This window comes from Martes martes (genome assembly GCF_963455335.1).
Source record: "Martes martes genome assembly, chromosome: 1".
NCBI classification, from domain to species: Eukaryota; Metazoa; Chordata; class Mammalia; order Carnivora; family Mustelidae; genus Martes; species Martes martes.
Window position 1 is genome coordinate 165061799 of NC_137888.1, and position 12348 is coordinate 165074146.

General features: G+C 43.2%; 1 protein-coding gene across 4 annotated transcripts in view; it reads left to right on the forward strand.

Annotated features, from left to right (window-relative positions):
- TAMM41 (TAM41 mitochondrial translocator assembly and maintenance homolog) overlaps positions 1-12095 on the forward strand; it is a 50178-nt gene extending 38083 nt beyond the window's left edge. For 2 of the 4 annotated variants that reach the window (XM_080810133.1, XM_080810135.1), the window contains exons 7-8: positions 1020-1082; positions 11956-12095. In XM_080810133.1, coding sequence (XP_080666259.1) covers positions 1020-1082; positions 11956-12032 — 140 coding nt within the window. In that variant the 3' untranslated portion in view covers positions 12033-12095. The remainder of the gene's footprint in view (positions 1-1019; positions 1083-11955) is intronic. The other 2 variants (XM_080810134.1, XM_080810136.1) reach the window with 1 other exon arrangement.
- Positions 12096-12348: the final 253 nt, after the last annotated feature.

Genomic DNA, 12348 nt, shown 5'->3' on the forward strand with positions numbered 1-12348 from the left:
CATGGTCCATGTTCCACATATTACCCCGGGGCCTTCTCATTGTTTACCCAAAAAAAAATTTTTTTTTTAAGATTTTATTTATTTATTTGACAGAGTGAGAGAGGGAATACAAGCAGGGGAAGCGGGAGAGGGAGAAGCAGGCTTCCCGCGGAGCAGGGAACCTGATGTGGGGCTCTATCCCAGGATGCTGGGATCATAACCTGAGCCAAAGGCAGACGCTTAACAACTGAGCCACCCAGGTGCTCCCGTTTACCCAAAAATCTTATCTTCAGAGACCCGCTTCCCTTTGAGGTGTTTACAAGGGCTGTCCGTAAAGAAATAATCATGACTAAAAATGACTCCCTTCTCCAGATGAGCACATTCTCCTGTTTTATTGAGTAAATATTTCCAGAGCTCCTCAAGGATGCAAGCTACTGGCTTAGATGCCCTACCCAGTGATGCATTCTCCCGGGGACCTGCCCCAGGCTATCAGGGTATGCGTCTAGGTTCCCAGGTACCAATTTCTGAAGATAAGTGAGGAGGCACATTGTTTATTTTCATTTTAACATGATTCTGTCACAATATGATCTCCGCTGCCTTTGTGAGAGGATGAAGGACTGAGGAATGAAAGCTTTTCTCCTAGACGGAAACCTTGGGTTCTTTTTAATCATTTCAGATCTTAGGGTTGAGAACCAGCAGCCTTAACCAGATTTAAAAGTCACAAAATGACCTTCGAGGGTGATTTAATCCACCTCCTGTTTTAATTAAGGTGAGGAGGCCCAGGCCCAGAGGGGGCCAGGCATTTTCCTGAGCTCCACAGCTGGTCGGTGATATGGCTGGTTGATGACACAGCTGGCAGCTCTGGTCTGCTGGCCCTCAATCCTGATACCCCTTCCATTGTCATTCTGTGACACCAGGGCAGAGCTGGATTTGCTGGTGTTATTAGATAACTGGAAAGAATATTTCGTTTTAGGTTTTAAACGTGTGAAGATGACTAACATCTCGTTTCTTTTGGCATCCTTGTTGGTTTTCTCTCACAGGGCTTTCAGCAATTGTGAGACCTTCTAGTATGAAACAGAGCACCAAAGGCATTTTCACTGCTGGTAAGAACTTCCAAAAATCCATGGTTGGTTGTTTTTGGTTTTTTGTTTCTGTTTTTGACAAGACTTACATTTAATTCACAATGCAATGAAGGTTACAGGTAAAAAGCTACACATAAAGCTTGAAAAGGCCTATAACACAAATGTACATATTTCTATACAAAGCTCCTATCACCATTTGCTACCGTCATCTCCTGTGTGTGTTACCTGGACCAAGTCCTGGGTTATAAGAGCTCTCGTTCAAGGGAGGGGACAGGGAAGAGTCTCTGAACCAACACCTAAAAATGTTGTCTTAGAGACATTAGTTATTTGCAAAGTAAAATCATTTCCTTTTTGAAGATCTAGGCTTAATGTACCTATTGGATCAAGGGCCTCAGCATTCCTGATTAAAATGTAAAGCTATATCTGCAAGTACTTCTGAAGTGCTAAATTGTGATGGTCATGAACTAAGACATAGCACTGGTGTACGGACTGGCAAAACAGCACTGTCATTGGTCTGAAACAGTCAGACCATGTGAGGTACTGTTGGAAGCCTTACTGCCCCTCTCAGTTTTCCGAATAACTCCTTGTGTGCAGGTTATCCCCTCATTTTAGGATTTATGGAAGTCACATGTACATATTGTTACCAAAGCAGCAGTACCTTGCCCTTCCACACACCCCCAACCCCTGATTTTCCCCTTTCCAGAGACAACTGCTGCTAACTCTCCTGGTGGATTGGTTTTATTTCCACTGCCAGTTTGCTAAATAGTAGGAGTATACTGCCGCTTCTCTCCTTTTCAGTTATTGGCATAATCTGTGGACTTCTCACTCTGGCAGATTAGAATTCAGCTCTTGTACCCACCGGGCCACACATGCTCACCCCTCCCATCCCTCAGTCCTCGGGTAGTTGCTGTGCACCTTCAGTGAAGCCAGTTGTCAGCAATTACAACGTATGACTCTCTTACTGTGATTCATAGGTGAGCCGTATCATACGCTTTTCCTTCCCTGCACGACTTTGTTTTCCCACGGAGATTGTCTTCCCCTGTCTTTTGGGAGGGATCCCCTATCTTCCCATCTCTTGTGTCTTTTACTTTTGTGGTGTATACTCTCATTTTGATGAAGCATGCCTCCAGTAACTTCCTGAGTAAGGATGCAGGGAGGCAAATCGGGAGACTGTGTGTAACTAGAAATCTCATTAGCTAATCCTTACAGATAATGGACATTTAAGCTGGAGATAGATTAGAAATCATTTCTTTAAGAATTTTGATATCATGGGGCGCCTGGGTGGCTCAGTGGGTTAAAGCCTCTGCCTTCGGCTCAGGTCATGATCCCAGGGTCCTGCGATCAAGCCCTGCGTCTGGCTCTCTGCTCAGCAAGGAGCCTGCTTCCTCCTCTCTCTCTACCTGCTTCTCTGCCTACTTGTGATCTCTCTCTGTCAAATAAATAAATAAAATCTTTAAAAAAAATAATTTTGATATCATTATTCCAATTATCTTCTCATTTGAGGATTGCTCTTGAGGTCCAGAGCCATTCTCAGTCCTTTGTGTATGTTCTTTGTGGAAGCCGATTAGTTCTTCACTTGCCCCCAGGGCTCTGACATTTCTCATTAATATGCTTTGATAATGTATCTGTTCTTACCTACTTTACTGGGTACTCATTGGCCTTTCATTTTGGAAACTTAGAAAATAAGAATATAAGAAATTTTTCTTTTATTGTTTTTTTACCTTCTTCCCATCTGTTTTCTCTCTTCTCTTTCTGGAACTTCTTTTATTCAAATATTGGACCTCCTTGAAGAGCCCTTTGGCTTTCTTTCTTTTGTCTCCTGTTTTTGATCTCTGTTTTTTTGCTCTGCTTTCTGGGAGATTTTCTCAACTTTAGCTTCCAACCCTTCTTGAGTATTTTATTTCTGTTATTATATGTTTAATTTTCAGGAGCTCTTTCTGTGTTCTTTTTTATTCTCTGAATGTACATTTTTACTTATTTTTTTAAGATTTATTGGGGCACCTGGGTGGCTCAGTGGTTTAAAGCCTCTGCCTTCGGCTCTGGTCATGATCCCAGAGTTCTGGGATCAAGCCCCACATCGTGCTCTCTGCTCAGCAGGGAGCCTGCTTCCCCTTCTCTCTCTCTGCCTGCCTCTCTGCCTACTTGTGATCTCCGTCTGTCAAATAAATAAAATCTTTTTTAAAAAAAAGTTTTATTTATTAGAGTGAGCATGTGCACATATGTGTGCATATGAACAGGGGGAGGAGCAGAGGGAAAGGCAGAGAATCTCAAGCAGATTCCATGCTGAGCACAGAGCCCCATGTGGGGCTTGAGCTCATGACCCTGAGATCATGACCTGAGCTGAAATCAGGAGTCAGACACTTACCCAACTGAGCCACCCAGGAGCCCCGGAATGTACATTAAAAAAAATTTTTTTTAAATATCCTGTTCTTGTCTTAGAGGCTAAGCATTTGAACGTATCTTTGGATATTGCCACATTGCCCTCCGGAGTGGTTACATCAATGTATAGGTCTACTAGCAGGAAATTAGAGTTCTCTTTTCTCCCCATTTCTCTCCAACACTTGGTATTGTCAAATGATGGACTTTCCTAATTCGGTCTTTCTTTATGTGACCATCTACTGAGCCTCTCTAATGTGTCAGCCATGGAGGATACAAAAATGAACACAACGCCATCCTTCAAGGAGTTCATTATCTAGAAGGGGAGGCAGATGTGTGAATAGAAATTTGCAGTACTGGGTGATAGATGGCACAGAGGTAATACAAAGTAGGGAGTACTCTTTCAGCCTGATTCTGATCCCTGGGCTGAGATTGCCAGGAAATGGGTGTGGTCACCCTCTTACCTCTCACCCCAATGGATACCCAGCTATGTTTGGCCCCAAGGACACAGTGCTGCCCCTCCTGAGTCTTTGGAAAGATTTAGCCAAAAATTCAACAAAGATTTAGTAGCTCATGTGCTGAAGATCTTCCTACTATACAGAAGTACATAGCTTTGCATTTCCAGTTCAGATAGTTTTTTATCTATGTTCCTGCTGGTTTATCCTGGCAAGGCTGTAGATGAGATGTTTTTGTTTGCTTGGGTGGTTCAGGCTATTAATCTGTGATTTGCATGATTGCAGCTTCTTGGGTGAGGCTGAACACTTTAGGTTTTCATTTTTTTTGTTCTTTCTTTCTTTCTCCACCCCCCCCCCCCATTTTGGGCTGTTTGGCCCATAAGGAATTATTGGATTTATGGACTTTTTTTTTAAGCTGTGATCATGTGTTATGGGATTTTTTAATTTTTCTTTTCTTTTAGAAATACATATTAAAATTTTTACAGATGAAATGACAGGATGTTTGGGATTTGCTTGGAAAAAAAACATAGTGGAGGGAAGTGGGTTGGGGTAGATGACACAGTATTCTCCCTGAATTGATAAATTGTTGAAGCTGAGTGAAGAAACATGAGACATGTTCTACTCTTCTTTTATAAGTTTGAGTTTTTCTCTAATAAAATGTTTTTAGAAATCCGTCATCATCACCTCTTGACGCTTCAACGTGAAATCTTTGGTCCTCTTTCCACTTGTTATTTCCAGTGGCCAGCAGAGGGCAGTGGGTGACACACAAGCCGCAGCCGTTTTCCTGTGGCCGTGCTAGTGCCCAGTGCTCCTTCCTGTTGTGCTCACTGCCTACTTCCCTTTCCTTTCCAAAGATGCCTTATTGGATCATGGAAGGCCAAAATACCCGCATGTATGCAGCCTGCTCTGCAGGTGCAGAAACTGTGGAAAGTGATGGGCATCCCTTCAAACTGTGGGTTTACTTACCTTGTGCTCTGGCTTCTCTGGTTTTATGGCGCTTGTGGGCTGTGAAGGTGACCCAAGCCAAAGGCCTAGAGCCTGGGGCTCATATTCCAATATAACTACTGTGACTTGGGCAAGTTACCCAATTTTTTTTTTTTTTTTTTTTTTTTTTTTTAGTTTTAATTTCATAGGGGTAATTATACCTGCCTTACCAGGTTGTAAAAATAACATTTTACGATAAACAAACCCATCTAGCACTATACCTGGACTTTTTCTTTTTGGTACCATTACCTAAAAGTTTCCTGACCCCTCTTTAGAATAGGCCTCTTTGGGGACGCCTGGGTGGCTCAGTGGGTTAAAGCCTCTTCCTTCAGCTCAGATCATAATCCCAGAGTCCTGGGATTGAGCCCCGCAACGGGCTCTCTGCTCAGCGGGGAGCCTGCTTCCTCCTATCTCTCTGCCTACTGTGATCTCTGTCTGTCAAATAAATAAATAAAATCTTTAAAAAAAAAAAAAAAAGAATAGGCCTCTTTTTGGGGGGCCTGGGTGGCTTAGTTGGTTAAGCGACTGCCTTTGGCTCAGGTCATGATCTGCTGGGATTGAGCCCCTCATCGGGCTCCCTGCTCAGTGGGGAGCCTGCTTCTCCCTCTCCCTCTCTGCTCTGCCTGCTTATGCTCTCTCACTCTTTCTGCCAAATAAATAAATAAAAATCTTAAAAAAAAAAAAAAAAAAAGAAAGAAAAGAAAAAAGAATAGGCCTCTTTGCAGTGTCATATTCAGATGACATTTGCTGACCCATCAACCAGGTCTCCAATTGGAGTAAACTAGCAACGAAAGGCCCCAAGTGGCTGATTTACTGTTTCTTTTCCCTCTGACTTCACAGCAAGTTTCAGAACCTTTATGCATCTCCATGTTGTTCCTTAGAAGTTGTCTCATTGTGGTCGTGGCTGTCACTCTGCTCGCTTTGCTAAGGCAAGACCCTCAAAGTTCTACCTGTGTTCAGTTTTTCAGCTGGCTATGCTGATGATGAGGGGGGAGAACCTGTGTATTGGATGGAGTTTGTATTTCCTAGTAGCCATTCTCACTCCTCCCCTTCTCAACATCCCACTCAGTGGGGGTGAAAAGGAAGGTTCAGTCTTCCCCTTTAGCTAGTGAATACCTTTTATATTCAAGTTCAGTTCAGAGAGAGCACTAACCGAGGAGCTCAGCTTGGGGTCAGAAGACCTGGATTTGAGTTGTTAGCTACTCATTGTTTGCTCTCTAACCTTGGCATGTTAGTTAGTTCTCCTTCCTTAAAGTGGGAGGGATACTAATACCCAGGCCGCTATGTGTTCTGAGTGTCCAGTATGAACCTAGTAGGTGCTTTATAAACTTGGGTGAGTCTAGATCTAAACAACTCTCTATTCCTAGACAAGATAGAGGCCAGGAATCTATAACCGGCCCAGAGGATTGCCTTTTCTCATAAAGTGTGTTGGATAACACAGTTGCCAGTTCTCATGTGGTCTGACACTCTGTCTTTATTATTTCCCTCAATCCCTTCATCATCAGATACACCCATGTTCAAAGTTGAGTACAGAAATGCCTCCAAACCCAAACACTATTTCCCCCTTTTAGCCTAACTCACCAACAGCTCAGGAGAAGTAAAAGGCCATTTAGTCTCCTGATACTTGTCTTCTCTTCTTTTCATGGTAGCAGCAGATGGCATCACTTCTCAGACTGGTCACAGAAGACCAGCAAAGCAAAGTGTTGTATTCTGATGCATCAGCCTTCACATTACTAACCTGTCTGAGTCTTCTGGTACAGGAATAGGAAAGAGATGGGGGCTTTAGTGATAAGACTGAGAAGTAAGCAGCAGCTGGTGAAGGGAGCCTGAAAAGCCAGGCAGAGGAATTCAGAGTTTATTTTGAGGGTGGAGGGAAGCCAAGGAAGGACTGTAGAAAGACCTCAATGGCTAGAGAGTAGAGAGCAGATGAAAGGGAGATAACATTCTTGCTTAGGAAACTGATTAGCTGTGATTGCAGCCAGTCAGAGAGGAGCTGTGGTTGTCCCCTGAACTCAGGTCATTGCAGTACAGGTAGAGAGAAGAGACGCACACAGTATTTAGAGGTCAAGTTATCTGTTCCAGATGGTTGGAAGGATATGGGAAGTGAAGGAGAGAGAGGAGTCAGAGATAACTCCGTGTCTGGCTTGGGAAGTGGTAGAGGGTGGTGCCATTCCCAGAGGTGGGGGAAGTTGGGAGGATGATGAGCTTAATTTCTGAAATCTTGCTTTATTTTTCCCTACCTGACTTTCTGGTCAGTCAGAACTGACTCTGGGGACAAATACCTGTTTACCTCTCTAGCTTCAAAGGATTCACCTGAATTAACAAGACAGGTTTGGTCTTGTTCTTGAGAAGTTTCTGGCATGCCTGAAGGGTTCCTTACCAGCCCTTTCCTGGAACACAAGAGAATGGATTGTCAATTATCCTCTGCTTCTGATTTCTTATAACTAAAGTACTTCTTCCATTTTTTGGTAACTACACATTAAATAAGAAGAACACGTAATAATAGTTAAGGTTTTTTTTTCCTAGTGATTTGCTTATTACTTAACCTGAGAGTCCTTTTTTTTTTTTTTTAAGATTTTATTTATTTATTTGACAGAGAGAGAGATCACAAGTAGGCAGAGAGGCAGGCAGAGAGAGAGGGGGAAGCAGGCTCCCAGCCAAGCAGAGAGCCCGATGTGGGGCTCGATCCCAGGACCCTGAGATCATGACCTGAGCCGAAGGCAGAGGCTTTAACCCACTGACCACCCAGGCGCCCTGAGAGTCCTTTTAATATAAGTTTGTACTTCTGCTTCAAGAGATCTTCTTTGTAGATAATATCTAACTGTGGTTAGAAAATTATTGGAAGAATGTTTGGGGGCTTACTGATTTTCCTTCCTAAATATCTGAAATGTAGAAATAATGGGAAGGCAGAGACCTCTCACAACCTACTCATATCGCTGCCTCGCATTGTTTCCTGGAGAACCATGTCTGTCACTGGACGCATCTTATTTAAGGTCACACAGAGACTCGTGGTCTTACATGTGTAGTAACTTTGCTGTAGGTCATGTGAAACAGGCTGCAAATGAACAAAAGTAAAACTTGAGGATCCAGATATTGAAGTAGATTTCTATAAACTTCCAAAAAAGACTTAACTTTAGATACTAGTCAAAATTCATAATGACTCACTTTCAGTGGATAAGGATGTCTCTAAAGACGTTGTTATCTAAAGAGGTATTGCATCTTTATCCATTGGGGAAGGAGCAAAGACGAGGATGATGGTTCTTAAAGTTTCTCTCTTAGCAGGCTGTCTTCCCTAAAGACACATTCTAAATGCAGATTTCTAAATCATCATCCTTTTCTCTAGAAAGAGAGCAGAAACCAAAAGTAGGCTTAATGTAAGCCAAGTAGAATTCTGAGGATTGTGAACTCTGTGAGAGCAGAGACTGTAAGCATAACCTCAACATCTAGTTCAATGTCTTATATTATATAGATGCTTAATAAGTACTGGTTCAGTGTATTTCAGTGACTGAGTAAATGAAAGATTCTAGGTTTTCTGGTAGTAGGAAAAAAGTCTCCATAGATACAGAAAAGTGCACAAATCATAAATTTGGTGAATTTTCACCAAGTAAACATGCCTATGAACCTAGGACCAAGATGAAGAAATAGAATAGGACTGTCCCCCAGATGGTGTGCCAGTCATAGTCACTAGTCCTCCAGGAGAAACTACTCTCTGACTTCCAATGCCATGCTTCTGTTGTGCCCATTTTTGAACTTTAGATAAATATGTAGTCTCCCAGGCCTTTCACTCCTCTTTACATCAGTGAGATTCAACATGGTGTTGGGAGCAGCAATTTATTTATCCTCATTGCACCAAACCCATTGCACCAAACCCATTGTATGATTATACCACAGTTTATCTACTCTCCTATTGATTGTTTCTTGGGGTGGTTCCAGTTTGGGGCCCTTCCAGGTGGTGCTACTGTGAACATTTTTGTGCCTGTCTTTTGGTAAGCAAACGTACACATTTCTCTTAGGTAGAATATAGCATCCTAGTGTATGTGAATGTTCTGCTTTGGTAATACTATCAAACAGTTGTCCACATTCTACTCCCACTAGCTGAGCTCTTGGTGCAGCTCCTCCTCACTTAATACTCCGTGTCTTTTTCATTTTAGGCACTCCAGTAAGTGAATAGTGGCATCATATTAGAGTTTTAATTTCCATTTTCCTGATGACTCATGAAGCTGGGCACTTGATCATGTTTATTTGGATATCCTCTTTTGTGAAGTGCCTATTATAGTGTTTTGGGTTTTCTTCTCTTGAATTGTCTTCCTTTTCTTACTGAATTCCATATTTGGTCTGGATACAGGTCCTTTGATATATGGAACGCAAAAGTCTCCCTCTTGGGGGGCTGTCATTTCACTTTCTTGATGGTGCCTTTTGATGAAAAGGCATTCTCAGTTTTATTCAATACAATTTGTCAGTTTTGTCCTTTATGGGTAGCATTTTGTGCCATGTATAGGAAAGGTTGCCCACCACAACTTAATGGAGTTTTAGTTTTCCACCTGTGTTGCAATTAAACTATTAAGGCAGAAAGGATCCTTCATTCCAGTCTATTGGCTCTTAACTTTCTATAAATCCTGGCTCCCTGTGAAAACCCAACGAAAACTGTACCCTTGGCACAGAAGTGCATGCATGCACACACACAGCAAACTTTCCTGGTTTCCTCCTAACTTGCCTGCAGACCAACGTTGAAACCTGCCCACAGCCCCTTGTCAGGGAGCCCTGAACTAGTCCAACCAGTCTCTTTGCAGATGAGGAAGTCGAGGCCCAGAGAGGGTGTGTCACACTGTAAGTTTATGGCCCAGTTGGGACTAGAATTCAGGCCTCTTAACTCCTATTCCAGTGCTCTTTCTAACACAATTTCCTGCTGCAGTCTTTTTAAGAATCTCAGGCAGAGCCGTCAAAGGAAGAGACTTTTTTTTTAAAGATTTTATTTATTTGAGAGCGAAAGAGAAAGAGAAATAGAGAGAGCATAAGCCAGGGCAGAGGGAGAGGGTGAAGCAGACTCCCTGCTGAGGAGAGATCCCGATGTGGGGTTCAATCCCAGGACATCATGACTGGAGCTGAAGGCACACACTTAACTGACTGAGCCACCCAGGTGCCCCAGTGAAGGGAAGTTTCTATGCAGTGGCAACAAAATATGGCTACATGGTGACGCTCAGATACTTTAGATATCTACCTTAAATGTTAAAGTCCAGCATATCTGTATGTAAGGTTTATGAAGTTGAGCTGGGACTTATCATAACCAGTGCACCTTCCTCTAGCTGTGACTTAGTGCCCTGGAGTTGCTGTGTTGAACCTTACTGTATGTACCTACCTGTGTTCTGCTTAGTGTCTTGATTGGTTCTGGAGGGAATATTAAAAAACACTTTACGTAAGAAGTTTCCAGTCTCAATGCTCAAGTGGGTGAGGTTCGCCAAAGTGGTTTCTCCAGGGAGAAAATTAAAAGAGGTGGAGGCAGGGAAAGGAGCTCTAAATTTCTTGACTAGGCTAAGTCCGTTTGCAAACAGTAGGCAAGCTGGGCCAGAGTTTCTGGAAGTATTTGCTAACAGTTTTCCTGGTCTGCAGCCTTTTACCTGCCACTGCCTCTTCAAAGATTCTAAGTGGACTGGGCAGCTTACAGGTAACAGGCCCAGGTATTTTCAAGAGACCACTCAAACCCCAGTGCTAGGAGTCTCCAAATTCAGTCTTGTTACCTCATCCACAGTGCCTACCTGTGCTTAAAGTGCACTGCCAGAGGTGTGCCTTTCAGACTGGCAGCACAGACCACAATTCCTATCTCATGGGGAAAAAGACTGTTTGGATCTTTGGGCCACACCCTGAAACACAGACTAAGTGATCTCATCCTCAGCACAAAGGAAGTCGAGCCCATAATACCATCTGCAAATAGGCTCCGATTAGACCTGACAGACAAATAGCATCCCCATATTCTACCCCATTTTACTTCTGTCCCATTAACCCCCAGAGAGCCTCTTCTCCAGTTTCATCAGCTACTTGTGATTAACGAGGTGAGGGGTGCTAGAAGGTCAGATATCTCAAAGAGGTACATCTGTTCCATCATTTCAAAAGCATTTACTGAATCCCTACTATGTGCTAGGTACTGTACTAGGTGGTAGGGATACAGAGAAGAGTGGGACGGGCTCCCTGTCCTTGAGGAGCTCCCAGTCTAGGTGGAGGGATCAGTAAGCTGATGAGCACCACGCAGTGTGGTAAGTGCTGTATGAGAGGTCAGCACAGGTGCTGTTCTGGAACCAGGAGGAACTGCGTCTGAGTTGGCCTGTGTTGTCCAGGGAGACATTTCTATAGAAGGAATCTGAAAGGGGTTGAGGAGTGAACAGGCGGAAAGTGATGGAATGACATTTGTTCTGGGCAGAGTGGTGGCACACGCAGCTACACAGCAGCAGGGAGCTGGGTTGGGGTGGTCGGAATGCCAGCATAGAAAGGAAGCTGAGGACACCCAGTTACATACAGAGTTTTGTCTTTGTTTTCCTTTCTCCTCTGAAAGAGCTACTCAAGTCAAAGGTTGATGATAGACCTGTGAGTCAAAAGATACACTTACTCCTGGGGCATCTGGGTGGCTCAGTGGGTTAAGCCTCAGCCTTCAGCTCGGATCATGGTCTCGGGGTCCTGGCATCGAGCCCCGCATTGGGCTCTCTGCTCAGCAGGGAGCCTGCTTCCCCCTCTCTCTCTGCCTGCCTCTCTGCCTACTTGTGATCTTTCTCTCTCTCTGTCAAATAAATAAATAAAATCTTAAAAAAAAAAAAAAAAGATTCACTTACTCCATTAACTCAGGTTAACTTTGGCATCCGTGTCACTGTTGGAGAATCTGAATCAGCATCAGAATCAGAATCTCTTCCGTTCTTGTTGATCTTGGTGACCTTTTACCATCTTCAGCTCCCAGGGTCTCCTGGGCTCCCCAGTCAGCCCATTACTGCTCCACTCCAAAGTCAGGTCTCTGGTTAGAATATCATGGAAGCTCCAGCTGAGTATGTAGTCAGCAAGCACCAATTTTTTCACCATCTCTTCTTTTTGTCTTTTAGGTGTGAAGAAAACAGTGGTTTATAGTTCACTAAAGCTACACAAAATGTGGAAAGGATGGCTAAGGAAAACATCCTGATTTTGCTTGCTTTTATATGTGTTACGTATAGATTAATAAAGTGATCCTTTTTCACAGCACAGTATTTGTTACCTTGATGCACTGCTTGAATTTGAAGATACCTAGGTTTGTATAATATTTGAATTTGAAATGTATGTGTTAGACATTTATCCAGGGGGCCCAAATACCTTTGAGGACAAGCAAATGAATAGTTTCACAGGCCCGGGTGGGAATCTGTGAAAGTACTTTTGGCTAGCAAAGGATTGAATAGAACAGGGAAAATGACCTAATGTTCATTCAAGGCCTACACACCAGGTGTGATACATGAACTGCTTCT